Consider the following 19,906-nt stretch of genomic DNA (forward strand, 5'->3'; position numbering starts at 1 on the left):
GGATTAATTTTGTCCCCCTCAGCACAACTGAACTACATCTTAACTTCCAACTGATATGTCATGAGCAGTCTCCACAATGGTACGCACCTATTATATTATGCCGTAGAATTTTTTTGCAAACAGATTCATGCAGCACAAGAATAAAAAATGTATTAAGACATTCTAAGTGGGAACTCTCCTTCCTACCTGTCCTCCCACCATTTGGAGAGAGGGGGAGAAGGAGGGAGGAGAGGCAGTGGGCGGGGGTTCAGTTCCAAATATTTTCAAATTTTCATGACTTTTTTAAAACCATGATTTAGAAGTGCATTTAATTTCAAGTTTCATATAGATTTTTACTCACCTTTTCATTATAGTCTTCTAAGCTTAACTGCATCATATTTAAAATATATGCTCCATACGGCACCAATGATTTTTTAATATTCCTACCTGTTTCATGGATTAATTTATGACGACATTTTTTCCCATGTTTGGGAAGGATATGTAGTTATCTAATTATTGGGTACAGAGTTCTATATTTGTCTATTAGACCAAGCTTGCTAATTGGTTATTCAAATCTTCTACATATTTGACACGTCTGCTTAACTTACCACGAGCAGGTACATTAAAATCACCCACTATGATGGTGAATTGGTCAATTTTCCCTTGTAGTTTTATCAGTTTTCAATCTGTATTTTCAGGGTATTTTAATAGGTGCAGAAAGTAAAAAATTATACCCTCTTGGTTAACTTAGATGTTTATCATTTAAGTAGTCACTGATGCTTTCTGCTCCAAAATCATATTTTGTTTGACATGACAGCTACATCTCATTTATATCTATTATGGCTGATTTATTCAGACTAGCCTCTATTACCTGACTTTCTGATTTCTATCTCTCTCACTTTTTAATATAATTTTATTATCTCCTCCTGAAATCCCAACAAGATATATTCCAGACGTTGCTCTGATACCCACTGCGTAACTTCTGCCACATTGTCTACCCCGTGCCTCTCTATGCAACATTCTCAGTTGTTTCTTCTAATCAGTTCTCTCTTCTGATGTCTAATCCATTTATTGAGTTTCTCATTTCGACGATATTTTTTATTTTGTTCTTTTTCATATCTGTCTCATCATTCTTGATGCTCTTATTTGTTTGCTCAATTTTATTATTCTTTTTTCTTTAGATTTTACATATATTCATTTTCTTGCAATTCTAATATCGAAGTCTCCATTCTGTATCTGATAATTCTAAAATCTCAAGTCTTTGGGACTAAATATCTTCTTCATTGTGTTTGCCAGCTCTCATGTGCTGGGTTGCCCATCATATGGCTTGTGATCTGTCACTGTGAATTCGTATTTGCTTGCTCTTAATCTCTGAGGATCCTGCAGGCTTAAATCAGAAATGTGCGCCTCTAAAGAGTCTGTGTCTGGTTCTCATGAGAACGTGGACACAGCCAGCACGAGACCACTTTCGTCCCCTAACCGTGGAGAATCCCAGGGTCATCCGAAGGTCTTAGATTCAGCTCCCCAACCTTGCTCGTCTATGAAGTGAAGCCTGGACCTCTTAGTCTAGGCAGCAAGCCCTCCTCCCTGGAAGGGAAACAAAAGCCACTTGGCTCACAGGAATGAGATCACCGAGGAATCCCATAGGTCAGGAACAGGGCTAACGCCAGACTGTCTGGTTCTAGTCCTGACTCTGCCACCTGTGACCTTAGACAAGCTGCCTAACTTCTGTGTGCTCCAGTTTCCTCATCTACAAAATGAGGATAATAAGAGTAGCTACTTTGAGGTTATTAAGAGGACTGAAAAAATTAAGACAAATAAAAAGTTTAGATTAGAGCCCAGCACATAAATGCTCACTGGGAATTAACTACATGTATACCAATAACAAAATCCAAATTATAGACATGTTTATAGTAAAAATAACAAAGACTAAAATAAGAGAACAGGAGGAAGCCTCATGATATAACAGGAACTATATCTTATAGTTCATGTGACATTTGTAATGAAAGTACCTTGTTTGCTCCAAACTGCACTCTGGCTTTGCCTTTGACTAAAGTGGCATTGATCTGCATGATGACCGACTCTATGGAGTAGGCGCTGCTCCAGCCCTACAGGGAGAAGAGGCAATGAAATTCACAATCCCCACTTAGGAAAGTGTCACAAAATGGTGTGTAACAGCTCAACAGCAGTGATTAGCACTAAGGAATCTACACTCAAGAAGTAAAACTAAAGTTGGAACATTTCCAAAATTTCACGCACACACTTGTGTTCTAAATGCAAAATGTGAGCAAATTATAAGTTTAAATAAACATAACTTTCTGTCTCTCCTAGCACAGATTAAGCACAAAGTACAATGTTATTTTACTAGTTTATGTAGCTTTTTCATTATGTAAAGTAGGTGCTATTAAAAGATAATAAATGTTTAAGTAAGTGCTGTTAAACAAAGATTTTCCACTCAGAATCTAACTTACATTAAACCAAAACACCCTATGGAAGCTGAAAAATATGAGTACCATAAAAAAAAAAAAAAAAAGTCACCTGTTTTGTGAGAAGTTCCATACATAATGCACCGCCACCCAACACATACCTTAAACAGAAAACAGGAATCATACAAAATTCTCTAGATTTCAGTATCCCTTATCCCTTTTTAATTTTTGTAGTACCATTACTAACGAAGCATGCATACATGTAAAGATTAGAAGATAACATAGAAAAATGAAAACAGCTATTAGGATTACAGGACTATTATGGGTAATTTAAAAATTCTAATGTCATTGTTCTAATTCGGTCAATTTTTTGAAAACAGTACTCTTAGTAACGGAATACTCAGACTTTAAAGATACAGATGCTAAGAATTCAGCTGTTAAGTACTGCAGAGAATGGGGGCTGGAGATTCAGTTTCCCTAAATGGTATTCAAGTGTTTATCCATCTGAACATTTCTCTGCCATCGTGTTGCACAGCCAAGGCTTTTCCTCCAACAGAACCAATGCCTTTACCACAGCTGTAATAATGAACATCTGCAGTGATGGCTTAAGTTGTTTTCATCCTCTCTGCTGTGAGGATCACATGGTCTGGCCATGGAGCCCCTCTTTCTGGGATACCTCGATTCCTCTTGCTCATGCTGAGGACTGTTCTTGGAACCAAAGACAACGTCTGTGGATTCCCAGATCTCTTAGGAAGTCATTATTTAGATCAAGATCCTTCTGCTTTGTGACACTTTCTCAAGCAAAGTAATTTCCTCCTTTAAAGTTATTTTAAACTTCTACATACATTAAATAGATGCCTTAAAATAAAGAGAATGACAACTATAGAAATACTGTGGTAATCCTGAAAATACATAGGCTGCGGACCACTTATTAGGTCCACGTGAACGTTAAGTCCACCACAACATTTTCTCGTCCTCTAGGACTCTGTCTTTCCTCTCCCTGAAATTCCATCTGCTGCCTACTCTTCGGAACTACATCGCCCCCGCCCCATAAAACCTGCCTAGACCATCTAGCCTGAGGACTTCGCCTTCCGGCTAACCAAATGCATCCTCGTGTTGACTAAACCAAATTATTTTACAAAGCAGTAAGGAATCCTAAAACTTCTACTGTAGACCATTACCATGAATAGTAATAGTTACGGTGAAATTATTCAGTAACAGAAAGTATTTAATAACTCTCCATCTTGGAGATTTCAAGCAACTGTCTCTTACTTGCTTGTCCCAAACGCTGGGATCTTTCATAGTAAAAGTTTAATGAGAAGGGAAAAAAAATCCAAAATATTAACTTTGGGTGGAGAATCACGGGTTTTTAAACTTCTTTGTATATTCTCACATGCTCCTGAATAGAGAATTCTATCCCCGGTTCTTGGAATCATGCACTGGGCTCAAAGTGTATCCTGAATGCAGTGAGCTTTAAGTACTTGATCCCCAGTGAGATGATGGAGTGGGTAAGCTATGTGCTCGCCTCCTGCCACCCGCACAGGAAAATCAAAACTAAATTACAGAACGATTGCCACTGAGAACCACCTGATGACCGGCTGAACAGAGTCCTATCCGTAGGGACATAGAGAAACAGCCATCTCGAGACAGGTAAGAGGGGCAGAGACCAGGAAGGGGGCTGGCCCCACGGCCACATGTGGTGGTTAAGGATTGGGAGGTTCCCCGAGGGCTCAGGGGCCCTGCAGGGGGGGAGGCACACGCCAAGAGGAGGGCTGTGTGGCTGAGGCCCCCTGGCGGGGCCCGCGCCCAGGTTCCCTCGCCCAGGAAGTCCCTGCTCACTCCTGGCTCAGGCGCACAGCCCCGCACTGACGCAAGACGGCTCCCAAAGGACCTGAGAAAGGGAAATGACACGTTTTTACATTATAGCCAAATTCCTGACAGTGATGGGATGAAAACAAAGGCAAGGAGGGGGCAGGCCTGTCGGCCCAAGTCCAGCGGTCTGACCCTGCCCTTTCTCAAAGTGAGGAAACGGGCGTGGAGTGTCAGAGAAGAGCCCCAGGACGGCGGTGACAGGGGGCGCTGGTGCGGGCTGACTCAGTGCTCTAGTGGTCCGTGTGCTCTCTCGTGGCCGACTGGGGCATGAGGGCGCCGACCAAGGAGGCGTTTCCAGCAGCCTCCAGTGAAACACGGCCACCATCTGCTGCCCAGACACAGCGCTCGGCTCCGGCCTCCTCCTGCGACTACAAACTGTGTTCACCAGTCCTTCCATTTTCTGCTTCTTCCCAAGTCAGCCAATAACTCCCCCTCCTCACCTAACGGCTGGCCGAGGACACCGAGTCTTCACATTCTGCCTCAAGCGTGCGTTCGCATGTCATGCACCGCCCCGCCTACTGCTACGGCACCAACTCAGGTTGTCACCGCTTTCCTCTCGCAGTGGCATCAGCTCTGACCAGCCTCTTCTGCCATCACCAGATCTATCTCTCTAAAACATTCTCTTCACTGATATTTCCCTGCTCCTGAACCAGTTAAAGAAAGATCTGCTTACCGAGAAAAGAAAACCCGCCATCGGTCCGCGGTCCTGTCTCGCCACGAGACGTCCTGCCAGCAGTTCCCTGCCTCTCCCCCGCGGGAGGACGTGTGCGTGTCTCCTCCTCACTGGGTTGATAATCGCCCTCCTCTCCCGCCAGCTGAGCAAACCCACTCGCTCTCCACGGCCTGGCTGAGACCCGCCTGCTCGGCGACGCCTGCCCAGGTCCCTGTCGCCAGAACTGGTACCTTCTTTCACCTCAGAACTTCAATCCACACTTAACATCTGACCATCCATGGCGCACTCAGACACCTTTCATCTCTTTCTATATTGCCGGCTTCTGGTAGACTGGAAAAACCAGTTAGACAACTTATTTGGGTAAGTCATGAACTGACTTATTCAAATTAGTCATTTGAATAATGGACAGATCAAAATTATTTTTTTAAATGTTATATTGTTGCTGACATGTGCTATGCAGTTAGGCTAGGATGTCTGCACCTGTACTGAAGGTGTAAAGACTTTTTCTTGTTCCCTAAATGATACAGTGTAACAACTATTTACACAGCATTTTCACCCTGTTAGGTATTATTGTAAGTAATCGAGAGATGGTCAGAGGTAAATGAGAAGATGTGCAGAGGTGACGTTTAAGTGCTCCTCCATCTTCCATAAGGGGCTTTAGCGGCCTCGGATTTTGGTGTCCCTGGGGAGAGCGCTGGAATCAACCCCCCTCAAACACGGAGGGACACATTCACCGAGGATGTCCTCTGTGCCGGGAACTGTCCCAGGTGTTGGACAGAGGGAAGCAAAGCAGCTCCCGTCCCAGCAGTCAGTCCTGGAACCAGTTGCCCTCCCTGCCCAGGAGACGGCAATATTCACCACTTTGCGTGTCTGTCTCCATACCTAGGTAGTAAATTATTTAAGACCATAAATTCTTAAAATTCTTGGGATTTCTCACAACAAAAATGTGAAAAATCTACCTCCATCAAGTTTATATAGCATTTCAGAATGATCTGATAAAAATTTTATGTTTATCTTGAATTTACAAAATTTTTCCAAATCCTTTCTTTATTCATTTGTAGCTGCCTTTATTTTTTAATCTCAGTGAAACTATTATTATATCAACCAAAGAGATGATCAAAGTAAACACTGAATATTCCTAGATTTTAATCACCATAATATGGATTAACTCACGAAGTGGAAATGGCCAGCTGAGCACTTCAAATTCTCAAAAGAGTTCAACTGCTCCCACTTGGAGGCCCGCAGAATGCTTCACCACTAACCAAGGTATGAATTCCGGTCTTTTCCCACCCTTCCTATGAGTTCTAACCACAAAAAAAGCCATGCGAGCGAGGAAAATGCATGGCAATTACCATTCGACTCCACCCAACTGTAAGGCCACCTTCCAGGGAGACTCCACGGCCAACTAGAGGCCCACGAGACTGCCTGTGAGCTTTCCCAGGATCACGGGCCTGTGGGAATCACTTTCTAACCCTAACCTTCCCTAAGCACTCAGTCACAATTTATATTTTAAAGACAGTGGGTTTTTCATGAAAAAATGCACACAAATAGGGGCCATTAAAAACTCTACCTATAAACAACGTAATGGTTTATACCAGTGGTTCTTAAACCATGGTCCCCAGACAAGCAACATCAGCTTCACCTGACTGCGTCTTAGAAATGCACATTCTCAGCCGCCCCCCTCACCCCCGAGACTCAATTGGTCAGAAACTTCAGGGTGAAGCTAGCATTCGAGGCCTCCCAGCATCAAACTAGCCTTCCAAAAGACTCTGACATGCATTGTCAAAGAAAGTCATCACTAAACTTACCCTCCTGAGAGAACAGGCAACACCACTCGAACAAACGGAGGATCAAATGGGAAGTTATCCTAAAAACCAAATAAGCATGTTTAATACCAAGAATATCCTTTATAGTACATTTAGAAGATTTTAAAATAGTCTATAAGGAATGTATACACTTATTATCTGATGCTGAATGAGGGTCATAAAAGTGAAAACAGGACCAAAAAAATAAAATGAAATAAAAAACAAAGCAGATAAAAGTGAAGTTAAGATCAGGCCCAAATACAGCCATGATCTGGTAAATTCATGAACTGCATGAAGAGTCCCCCTTACAGCAGAACCACATAAAGTAACAGCCCAGTAATGACAGACCAGGTACTTTGGATCAATCCTCCTGCTGAGAACTAGAGAAGGTGGGCAAAATGTAACCATTACAGAGCTAAGAGGAGGAAGAAGAAGGAACCTCGGAGAGGAGGGCCCTGTTCGCCCCCTGGGTTTTCTTTCCATGACAGAAGAGGAAGACGGGAGGTTTGGAAGCTGAGTAGGGCTCACAGGTCACTGCGTAGGGAGGTAAAAACAAACCCTGAAACTCAGTGCCCACTGAGGGGAGGCCTCATCCGCCCCCACACTTTAGTTGGGACCCTGGAGGACACATTGCAAAGTGCCTCGGCTGACAGGGAGTGCTGCCCGGCTTCACGTCATCTCAACCCCCGTGCGACTCAGTGACCCTGGGCTGCCGGTGCCCAGGCGCCTGACAGGTTGCATGTGAGTCACCTCTGGAGAAGGGTATCATCCAAAGCTTGAAATCAGGTCTTCGGTCCCTCACGTATTGTGTTCATTGCTAAAATAAGAGTTATATGAGACCTAACGACAACACGGTCAGAAAACGAGAGGCAAACAATGAACACAAAACCACAAGGGATGGAGATGATACAGTCATCAGACACGGATTTTAAAATAACCATGCTGATTATGTGCAAGAAAAGACTGAAAACCCTGGCAGAAAACTAAAATAATAAAAAGGAATTGTACTAAAATCCTGAAACACAGAAATACCATAACTGAAATTCACAACTTAATGGACGGTTTAGCTGCAGTTGGAGACTTGGCAAAAGAGAAATTCAGTGTACCAGAAAATGGGTCATAAAACATCCAGAATGAAAGTAGAAAACACAGAAAGCAAGACATGGGGGAATGCATTGAAAGGTGTCATGTGCAGAGCTCCAGAGGAGAAGAGAGAAGGGACAGAAGCGAAATCCGAAGAGAACGAGAATTTTCCAAAACTGATAAAGGCTTTCACAAGATGTGAGCGCTCCAAATGCTTCAAGAGAAACAATGGAAGCCATGCTAAGGGAATGACACCTTCAAGGTGCTGAAAGAAAGGAATTTCCAATCTCAAAATCTATACCCAGCGAAAATCCTTTCCAAAAATTAAGTTGAAAGAAAGACATTTTCCTACCAGCAGACCTACACTCCAGGAAATACCATAGGGTATTCTTGAGGCAGGAGAAAGATGATCATAAATGGAAACCTGGAGAACAAAGGCCGTGAACAGACCAAGTATGCACGGAGACCTAAATGTACATCAACTAATTACAAAACAACGGGTGTAGGTTTTAGACAGAGAACTGAAATGCATGACAACAGCTGCACTTATCCCACAGGGAGTACATGTTCCAAGGTCTTTGCATTCATGAGGAAAAGGAAAAATATAAATGGACAAATCTATGTCTGACTTAGGCAAGCTAAGGATGTGTGTGGCAACTGTAAGGCAGTAAAGAGGAGTAAAGAACATACAATTAGCACCAAGCTAACAGAGGTGGGGAACTGGAGGAAAAGAGAGAAATCCAAAAGAATAAGAAAAAGCAAGGAGCCAGAAGGACAAACAGAAAGCACTTATGAGATGGTGGAGTTCAATCCAGATTTCAAAACAGTAACGAACAGAGTAAGTGCTCCAATTAAACGACCAAGATCGCCGGACTTCATAAAAACAAATGAAGAGAAGATGAGGGAAAAGAAGCCTCAGCTAAATCTCGGGCAACCGAGCACAATTCTCAGGCCTGGAAACTGAGGTTTCCAAAAGAAGAAGAGACTTTTCTCTTGAAGAACTGAAGCAAAGATAGTAGCCGAGGTGGCCGAGAATGTGAGGTCAGCCCCTTGGTGGCCAGGCCATGCCTGCCCCTCACCTCCCCGCAGCAGTAGGTAGGAAACCAGCATGTGACCTCCGAGAAAAATGTCAGGGGGCTAAGAGAATCACCTCCAACTTTCTACGTTCAAATAAAAGGGTGTAAAGAAACAACAAACGACCCATAAAACCGGTTTGAAGGGAGGGAGCTAAACAACATCTGTTTCATCCAGTTATCTCCGAGGAACACAAAATGCAGCTAACTCACAGAATAAGCATCATGATTCCAATAACTTATTTCAACTCCCTACCATACCCATCCTCAAATAAGATTCTGAGGAACCTATAAACTATGAAAAGTCAACCCTAATAGGAATGGAAATAGAAAGCACCTTCCTGATGGCTAAAATAGACAATCTTAGATTTCTACAATATGTATCTGCACTACTGCACAATTGTTGCACAAACTTTTCTTCTCAATTTAAAAAAACAGGTCGAAAAGAAGCGCCATACATTCAAACATAACCCCTCAGAAACACTTCCTGGTATTTTTTAAAAAAGAATTTAAAACTACTACACTTAGTCGGATTCCATATTAAACCTCGATATTTTATCTATATTCCACATTGCTATTCTTCTTTAACCTTTATTTTTAGCATCTTAAAAAATACTTTATTAAATATAGTTCAAAAAGTCAGAAAAGTGCATAAAATACAAAGGTACGTCATTACACAGTGTGTGAAACATGTGCCATGTGACCACCCCTGGTCAAGACACAAGAAGCCACCCCGTCCCTCTCCCCTAGATCCAAAACCGTATGATAATCAAACCTTCACCTTTCTTCCTAGTTTTGTTGCCCAAGTACGAATCTAAAAAATCAGTTTCTCAGGCTTCCTTTCAATTTTGCCCCACTAAGAAGCCTTTCTAGAAAATTTTCCTCACTCCACCCCTCCCACAAAATTTTCACACCACTAAACATCGTGTATCTGTTTACGTACTATAGCCCCTTAAAGGGCCACAGGCCATTATCTAAGAGTGGTTCACTCCAAGGACCAATTTTCACCCCACTGGACGGTGGTGACACTGCCTCCACCACTGAGAATGCATGCCCTAAACATGTAATTTAGTTTTACCTACTTTGACCTTTATATAAGTGAAATCATCCAAAACATGTTTCTTATGTATCTATGTTGCATATAGCTCTATTCCAGTTGATGAATGCCATGGTCTGTTGGAACAGGCTACGATAAGCAGTGCTACTCTGAACATCCTTGTATGTCTCCTCGTCACCCAAACACTCATTTCGTGCAGGGTGCAGAACTAGGAGAATTCCTGAACCACAGGCAACACGATCTTCTGCGTTACCAAGTAATTCCCAATCGTTCTCCAAAGCAAGTGTACAACTATACATTCCCACTAGAAGCATACGGAGTCCTCCTACAGTTTTCTTACCTTAAAGGAGAAGTTAAGCAAAATATATTCTATGCCTTCTTTCTCTTTTAATATCTGAAGATCACTGTGCAAAGGACTATCAGGATCGACCCTACGAATTACAAAAAGCAGAAAGTCAGAGATTTTTTTTGTACTAAGCTCAAAAACATATCAGCCCAAGAGCTGAAACAGAGCCCCTGGGATAAGTTATAGAGAACATCTAAACTACTCTGCGGTCCCTGGAAAAACAAATCACTATAGCCTCCAACCCATGGGACTAAATGTTCACAAAAAGACCACAGTATTCTAAATCCGTTCTCCTAAGGATTCAAAGTTAGCAGTCATCCTAAAGGAAATGGTCATAAAATTGTCTCTAAAACTGTATTGTTAGATAAGGGGTTCGAGGAGAGAAAATTACCATGGAAAAGACTAGAAAAAGTGAAATCACTAACAAAAGTTAATTTGTCTAACAAATGTTCTACGTATTCAGGTCCTACTCAAATCCTGTATTTCAAATACAAACTGGTTCTCACAGTCAATCTCAGCAAGTTATTAACGACACTTTTGTTTCAATAGTTCTTGTTTCCCCGCTTGTCTAACTCCATGAAATACTTTATCCCACAGCCGGTCCTCTTTCTCCTTCCTCTTTCTCACTTTACTTATTATTGAGCCTAAGAAACAGCTCATTTTGAGAACTATTACAGAAACAGGGTCTAAAGTTCTAAGTAAAAGCCATAGTATAAAGGTATCAGATTCAGGGGAAAAAAATCTCCACTGTAATAGTCTCCCATGACAACCTTACGAAGGGTGGGTTAGCTTAAAAAAGGCCACTTACTTCTGCAGTTTAACATGCCAGTCATATAAACTGTCATTTATGAGTTCCACTGAATAAATCCCTGTAAAGATACAGGGCGTGTTAGTTACTCTTCGGTTAATCTTACAACTATTACTCTGCTGGAAATGTATACACTAAATAACCATTGAAAGCTAGAAATTTTGCTATTAAAACACAAAAACTGAGCTATATTGTAAATATTCGCCACCGAAGCTGGGTATCTTATGCCCTTCACAGATAATTAGAGCCGTGAATGAAGCGGCTTCTTTAACGAGCTGAAAAAATATTTACCACTGTGAGGAGGAGAAAAAAACTGCAAAATCACATGTACTTAAGACTTTTCTTGTATGTGCATGCAAACGTTTCTGTAAAATTGGAAACCCTCTACACAGAGTTTCTTCAGTTTTCTGGGGCATCTTTCCAACTTAGTGTATAGCAACCTATTCTCAATCTTCACAATAATTCCATAGTAATTATTTTATTTTATGGACATACCATAATTTGACCCATTCTGCCCTATACCTGATTTTTTTTTTTTTTTTGCTACTGCAAATAACGCTGTAATAACTAAATGATTTAACATTTAAAGATGTTAGTATTCAAATATTTAACTAAATGCTCTTAGGTTTCTACATGTGAAATTTTAGACTTCTTGTAAGAAAAACTGTTAGGACGCCAAAACTTCTAATAACTCAGAAATAAGTTTGGCTTATCTTGTACGTTATAGAGCACTTTTTTGCTTTTAAGTAAGCTCTAAGGATTTAAATTTGATTACTCTGAGAATTTCAAAATGGATCATATAATATACTGGACTATAACAATATGCTGTAGCAAAAGTTACGTGAACGTGTCTCGCACTCATGCGGTCTGATTACCCAGACGGCAGCTGAGTGGCTAGTGGGCAGGAGGCGTGTGCAGTATGGACACACTGGATAAAAGGATGATTTGTGTCCCAGGTGGGACAGAGTAGGAGGGCACGAGATTCCACCACACTACTCAGAATGGTGTACAATTTGAAACTTACGAATCGTTTACTTCTATAATGTTCCACTTAATATTTTGGGGACACAGTTGACCATGGGTAACTGAAACCATGGAAAACAAAATAGCAAATAACAGGGGACCACTGTAAATGCACCCTATTTTATCCCCCATATCTTTTGATAATTTACCTACATTTGCATTTCACGTCCCTAAAAAAAAATTAGTAAATACTTGTTTCTGTCCCTTGATTTTATGAGAAATGAACTTTACTACATGAAAATCAAAAAGAGCATAAGGACAAGAGAGGCAGCAGACACCCAGCGGGCCTTACCTGTTTTGTAACTCTGCGATCTGTATATGTCCCTGAGCTCTTTCATGAGTCTATCTGAAGCCTGCACGGACCCCGACACGGCACCCTGAAACAGAAACGTGCCCTTTACCAAGATCTACTGAGCCAAATAACTGAAGACTTAAGGTATTCAAACCTGAAATAAACATGATGAGATTTTGAAAACAGATCACCACTTAACATTTTAAAAAGTCAAAAAAATTAAGTTCAATTAAATCAAAAGTTATAAAGTTTCAAGAGGACTGTAAAATTGGGGACAAGCCTGGTTCATGTATTCTTATCATCTGGGGAAATAAGTCTAACCAATATGTCCAGATCACCATGGTTCCTGCATAGCCTAGAACTCAGTATGTCTATTTCCAACACCATCATTTAATTTAATTTTCAAATAATTTATTTTTTAGAGCAGCTTTAGGTCCACAGCAACAGGGAGAGGGAGGTATAGATACTTCCCAGTACCCACTCTGCAACATGCAGCCTCGCTCCCCAGCCACATCCGTCACCAGCGGGCACGTTTCTGACAATGGATGAAGCTGCACTGATGTGGCATCAGCACCAAAGTCCGTGATGTGCCCGGAGGTTTACTTCGAGCTCTGCACGTCCTGTGGGCCTGCATGCTGCATGACGATACGGACCCACCACTACAGGGCACAGAGCGTTTCTACTGCACCCTCCCCTTCCCAGCCTCTGGCAAGCGCTGCTCTTTGCAGTGTCTCCACGGTCCTGCCTTTCCAGAATGTCAAGCAGTTGGAATCATACAGTGTGTAGCCTTTTCAGACTGGCGTCTTTCACTTGGTAATTATGCATTTAAGGTTCCTCTGAGTCTTTTCACGACTTGATAGCTCGTTGCTTTTTAGCACTGACTAATATTCTACTGTCAAGATGCACTGTGGTTTATTTGTCCATCACCTACTGAAGAACATCTTGGTTGCTTCTACGTTCTTGGCAATTATGAATAAAGCTGCTATAAACATCTGTGTACAGGTTTCTGTGTGGACATTCGTTTTCAGCTTTTTTGGATAAATACCAAAGAACGCCTACCGCTGGGTCATGTGGTAAGAGTATGTTTGACTTTGTAGGAATCTGCTTCCAAAGCAGCTGTATGTCATTTTGCATGCCCACCAGCCAGGAATGCGATCTCCTGTGGCTGTACATCCTCGCCAGCATCTGATGCTGTCAGTACTCCTGATTTTGGCCATTCTAATAGGTATATAAGGGCCCATCGCCATGGTACATTATTAACTAAACAGAGTTCCATTAATCAGACTATGAGCAGGAATGCTACACTGAAGGCCCAGTTTATGGCACAGTAAACTGTGAGACCTGTTCACCTCCGTGAAACTGGTTTCGGTTATTTGCAGTGTTGGAACGTCTCTAAAAATGAAAATGCACCAATATTTTATCCTAAGACTGAATATGAATAGAACCGTTTGTCGTAAGACAAAAACATTTAGAATGTCCTTCTGTTAAATATGATCATGTTAAATTTTAACTGTTAATGGCTGCACGACACTTTGTTAGGAGTCTGGTTTGCAAACATATGACTTCCTAGCTGAATGACCTTGAATACTCTGCTTAACGGGCTTAAACACAGTCTCATCTCTGCAGACCAGGAAGAATATTTCACAACGTGGCTATAAAGATGACACGGGAAGGTATGTAAAGTTCAAAGTACTTCACGTCTGTCCTGCGAAAATGTTCAATCATTTGTAGTGGTTTTGACTGTAACATGCAAACTAGAAGCAATCACAAAATATAGAAAGTACAGTAAATATAGATGCCACAAATTTTGGTTTTTTTAATAATTAAGATAACAGCTGGGCTAAATTTCTTTGCTCTGTAAAAACTGAGTTGCCAGTTGAATAAACAGTAAGATTGCAGCAGGGAGAGTCATCTACCTGCCTGCAGCACTCAGTGTCGCCCTGCGTGACAGTGCATCCCCTGGGCTTGAGACCTGTGCCCAGGACGAAGGAACAGGGCCCCAGAGATCACATGGGGTTGAAAGACAGCCCTAATACAAGGCAGTAAGTGGTAAGTGTCCGGTTACTCAGCCAGACCCTCATGCCCTGTCTCCCGCTCCGTCTGGGTGTTTCGTATACATCATTCTCATTTATTCTTCACAGCACAGAGCTGTGTCCACATCTTGGAGCTGAGGAAACTGAAGCCACTCAGCTGTGTCAGTCCCCAAACTTCACTGTCCATGCTACTTCTTATAAAAGAGGCATTAAGTCAAAAGAAAAGTTAACTCTGGTTTGGTCGCAACAGGACAGACCCGATGGGCAGCTTCATGAAGATGCGAACTGCGCTTTGTAGGAGAGACTCGATTTGAATACACAGATCCCCAAAGAGGGGGGCGAGCAGAGAAAGCAGCAGAAACCGGCTTGAGAGTGAACAGGAGGTGATTCCGGGATGCAAAAGGCGGGTAAAGAGGGGAGAAAGTGGCTGTCAGTAGACGCAAACTGTAAAATAAAAAAATAAATAAAAAGACTGGGACGACAAACCATATGGCTGAACCAACGACCAAAAACGGGGGGGGAGGTGGGGGAGGTCCTGAGACTGGTGTCTTAATGAATTTCCCTGTATTTATATTATTACCTATAATTACGTTACTTAACCACAAAAGTCCAGGTCCTCGATAGTTACACATACATTTAGATGGTCTTGCCTTTGAGTCTTCCTAATTTTCTCTAATATTGCCAAATTTTCTTTTTCAATTCCTTCATCCTCTGACTTCTTTCCACTAATAGGCTCTTCTTCCTTCATCTCATAGTGATCCAAGTCTTCTATATCCTACAAAAATTAGAAAAGTATTAGTTTATTCAAGCCTATGCCCAAAGTTAAATTATTCTTGACTCAAGAGGGAGCAGAAATAGGAAAATACATGTATTCTACGGGGAGAGGTAAAAAGCCTTCATGTTCCATTCAAAAGTTTCCCTCCTTTGATATATATTGTTTAGAAACTACAATCCGAGTAAAGCACATTTAATGGCCTTACAAAGTCCAGCCATCTTTTAAATTTCTGATGAAGAGGGACTTTTGAAACAGTTTCGCATCACAGCACTGACACCTTTAACTGCCTGCACTCTCCTCCAGCGGCTCGACTTCCCGTGTCCACCCTTTCAAGCTGATCAGTCTGCAGTGACTTCTAGACCAGGCTGACGACCTCTCCACCCAGATCTCCACTCAGACTTGACGCCTTTGCCCTACACAGCCCTCCCTTCACGCCTCCTGCACGCCTTCCACCTTCAGACCCCGTCCGTGCTTCAGGCTTCCTGGGGCTCCCTCAGGCCCCCTCCCCCGGTTTGCACCTGTCAGCCCTGATCTCCTCCGCACAGACGCCCTGAGCCTGAGGCGCCTCTTCCAACACCTTCCACCCCAGTCACACTCCTGCCAATGGGCCTGCTCCACTTGCGTGTTAACCAGCATGGAACAAAAGTCATCATCATCACCTTTTAAAACAACATCCTCAACACACCATTCTCTGCATAAGGCCTTTCCATCGACAATCACACCCAATAGAAACATGTCTGTCCCCAATTCAAGACGGAGCCATCTGCCCTGTCTAGCCTTGCTTCTTCTTCCATGACTGCAATACATCAATCTTCTTCTCCCAGAAAAAGGGCATCCAGCGCGCCCAACACACCATGCCCTGGGCTCTCCTGGGTCTTATTAATTTTTTTATTTTTTTATGCCTACAGCACCTGGTCTTCCTAGGTGGTCTCCCATCCAAGTCCTAACCGGGCCCAACCCTGCTTATCCTGGGCCTTCTTTAGCACATTATTTTAGTTGCCCGGAACATTTCTTCATCCGTCCTAACCTGACATCACCAAAGTTCGGTCTCCCACCTTACCAGACTCCCCTCAACAGCCTATCCCTTCTCCCCATTACCTTGTGAAGGAAGAGAAGGTGCATGAACTCTCTGCACACTGGGCCTGGGGGATATGTTTACTGTTCCCACCTGTACTAAACTGCGTGAAAACATTAAAAACAAACTCTCTGTCACAAAAAAAAAAAAGTCATTCTAATCGGACAGACTTGCAAAACAAACCCACAATAACTTCTTTGGTTCTCAGGCACTCTGAGAAGTGTATCTGAGATTTAAATTTTTCCAAATCAAGAAAATAAGGTAATAGCCTGAATTAATTTCAGGATCCAAAAAAGAAAAATGTTTTAAAACCAAGACTATGGAACTCATATACCTTTTTATCTGATCAATGCAGACATACAATTCTTAAGTCTGAATTTAAACATAAACCTTCCGAGCCTGAAAATTTCTAAAATTGTATTGAAGACTAGCAACTAAGCCAGCTTAAGTTCGCTGCCTTTGGACTTTACTCCACGAAATTCTTGCATAGCTTTTCAACATGAGAGTTTTATTATTTCCAGTGAGCAATCCCTGAAATGGTCTCAAATTCCTTTTATTAAAACATACAAATTTTGAAACTCAGTAGTTCTTTTTCCTTAAAAGTAACCAAATATGGGTTAGGTACTTATTACTATAAAATGGAAATAGACTCTTACTGCTAAATGTTAAGAGCTCCTAATTTCCAGGAAATCGAATCCAAGGAGATCTGATCAACAATTTGCCCAAAAGCATACCATTAATTAGAGGTAATGTCGGATTTTAGAAATTATATTTAATTCTACATACAATGTGCTTTTCATTACTCTACATTCAAATTAGTTTATAAAGGAGATTAGAGAATTACTAAAATTTTCAGAAATGAAGATATTTATAAAACATTCTTATATAAAATACCTACTTCGGCCATCTCTTCCTCTTCCTCCTCTTCTGAAGTCACTTCTTCTGTTGTCCCATTCTGAAAAGGAAAACAAATCTGCCAATGCTATGCAGACAGGCAGACGCTGAGTTCACGAGAAGACAGGGGCCAAACTATCGAGCGCCTGTCACTGCAGCTCCACTAACAGAGAACTTATTAAAGCTGAAACATTTACTTTCAAATTCAGCTTTGATTTGATAAATATTTATCAGCTTCTTAAAAAGAAGCAATTTTGACTAATTCAACTTAATAGATGCATTAGGAATAGCAAAAGTAGTCAGTCAAGTATAAAGCAGACCTGAAAAGCAGTTAAAGATATATTCTAATTTAAAATAAAACACATTTTACACAAGTGGCTACGTGTATAAGGTTAATGGCTTCTTTCACTTAAAATGAAGATCCCAAACCATAGATTCTTTAAAATATCTACCTTTTTCACTTTGACGAGCCTGAATCTTTCCATAAAGTCAACTGCCTTTCGTTTAAAAAGATCAAATGTGTTAAAAAGAAACAGACACTGCGCAAAACTAAAAGCTACAAAGCGACCATTCACTGAAGAGCTGTCTTTGGTTTCTCCAGCACGTCGTGCACCACAGAAGACTCCCCGACAAGACGCAGTTCCCTGCTCGCTTGCGGCGAGTAAGGGTTCAGCACTGGCCTGTGCGCCGAGTCCTGGAGGAGTTCAGAAGACAAGTTCCCAGACCGAAGCGGAGTTCTCCAAGACACAGCATGCCCAGCAGCATTTTTTCCCCCAGAAATTCTTGCTATTTGTGCTCCCAGCACAGCTGGTAAGGACCACCCTCTGACACGGGAGGCCTACCGTGACGGCCCCTTAGTGCGGGTGCCAGAATCAGAGAGGAAAGACAGAATTTGTTTAATGTAGCTCAATGCAGCAGCAAAACCGCAGACCAGACTCATCTCCTCCTTTCCTCGGAAGGTGGGAAGCCCGCCGGCAGTGCTGCAGGCGGAGCACAGGGGTGCAAACCGAGACGGACGCGCGACCACCGCTGAGGTCGCTCTCGTCGATAACTGATACTGGTCAATGGCTTACCTAATCTATAAATGAACAACCAACCAAGAATCACCAGGTATTTGGAAAAAACTAACTATCTGAAAGAAAGACACTAAGTCATGGAAGCAGAACAAGTGATCTGAAGCTTCACTGATGAAGGAAGTAAAACAGTAAAAATCCAACAGGAATCTTAAACCGTAAGTGAGAAAGGACAGCATCCACGAAATAGAAAAATGTCACTATACAAAGGAAAAGACAGTTCTGGAAAATCAAAGATTCCTCCTCTGCCAAAAGAAAAAGAAAAAACACTCAGCAGAAGGGCCAGATTACACAACAAACTTGAACGGACAAAGCACCTGCGAACCTCCCTACAGGGGAGCGAAAGGAGGTGTGGGTGGGGGAGGTGGATGTAAGGAAACGGAGAGGAACGCAGAGATCTAACAGAGGGGAGGAAACAAAAGAGACACACGTCACCAAGCTAAAGAAACACTTCAGACTATCAAGCGGCTCCGAACGCCCCCAAGGAATATTGAAAAGTAAAACTCTGTACTTCGGTTAAATTAAAAACCACACTTTCAGAAAGAAAAAATAGAGAGAAGAAGCTAAGAAACAGATAGGCATCAGGCTTCTCATCTATAAGAATAAATGCTGGAAGATAAAAGTATAAAGAACTTGGAAGAGACCCAGGGATGAACTTAGAATCCCATATCATCGGGACAAAAGCCATACCTGTGTGCTCACCTCTGGGTACTCAGCACTTACAGAGTACACAGAGTCAGAATGATATATGATGAATGAATAGTAAAAACAGATGCTGAGTATTCAAGGAACACTGTCCACACGCATCCTCATAAATCATTTCCAGATGGGCACCCGTGGAACACAAACACAGCAGCGAGCAGTAACGAGAGAGACACCGGTGGTTAAGCGCTTGCTGATAATACAGCTCAGCGGTCACAGGCCATATGCTCTGGCCACAGTGAGCCCAAAAGCCAACTAAGAAAGTTTAAATTTTTTTCTAAATAACTTTTGCTTAAGAAGAAATTGCCCAATGATCCAGCTGTTAAGTATGTGTTCAAAGAAATGCTCGCGCGGGTGTCAAGTACAGCAGCATCATCCCTAACGGCAAATTGGAACCAACTCAAATGTCTGTCCACAACCAAACAGGTAAAGATGCTGTGATATAGTCAGAGAGTAGAATAAATACAGCAGTGGAAAAGAACAACCGCTACACAAATGCTAATGAACTGAACCCACGATGAGAGCAAAAGGCAGACATGAAAGGACGCATGCACCGCACCACTTAACGTGGAGCTAAGATGCGGTGGGAAAGTGGAGGCAACGGCGAGGACCGGCACGCGGGCAAGAGCCGCAGAGGACCTCGGTGGGGCTGGCGATGCTCTACCCCTTCACCTGGGGGTAGCTCTCAGTGGGCCTTCTATTTGTTACACTAAACTGATGCTTGTATGTTTGCAATACGTATTATTAAAGACTTGTTCTCATGAACTATAATAAGATTAATATGAACAAAAGGTGGAATCAAGCTACATAGCAGACACAAGCTATTGGGAAAATAAGTATCCTAACACTGACAAGCTATGCCATGGAGTCCGACAGCATGGAGAAGGAAGCGCGTGCCCACGTTCACTGAAAAGGGG

General features: G+C 42.2%; 1 protein-coding gene across 3 annotated transcripts in view; it reads right to left on the reverse strand.

Annotated features, from left to right (window-relative positions):
* The window catches only part of UBE2Q2 (ubiquitin conjugating enzyme E2 Q2), a 41,413-nt gene that overhangs the window by 4,671 nt on the left and 16,836 nt on the right, over positions 1 to 19,906 (reverse strand). For 2 of the 3 annotated variants that reach the window (XM_016125837.2, XM_016125835.2), the window contains 8 exons: positions 17,219 to 17,275; positions 15,105 to 15,245; positions 12,438 to 12,522; positions 11,123 to 11,183; positions 10,309 to 10,399; positions 6,759 to 6,817; positions 2,518 to 2,566; positions 1,992 to 2,087 (listed from right to left, as the gene is read on the reverse strand). In XM_016125837.2, the coding sequence (XP_015981323.2) occupies positions 1,992 to 2,087; positions 2,518 to 2,566; positions 6,759 to 6,817; positions 10,309 to 10,399; positions 11,123 to 11,183; positions 12,438 to 12,522; positions 15,105 to 15,245; positions 17,219 to 17,275 (639 nt within the window). The other variant, XM_036231833.1, reaches the window with a different exon arrangement.

Source organism: Rousettus aegyptiacus, unplaced genomic scaffold (genome assembly GCF_014176215.1).
Source record: "Rousettus aegyptiacus isolate mRouAeg1 unplaced genomic scaffold, mRouAeg1.p scaffold_m13_p_14, whole genome shotgun sequence".
NCBI lineage: Eukaryota > Metazoa > Chordata > Mammalia > Chiroptera > Pteropodidae > Rousettus > Rousettus aegyptiacus.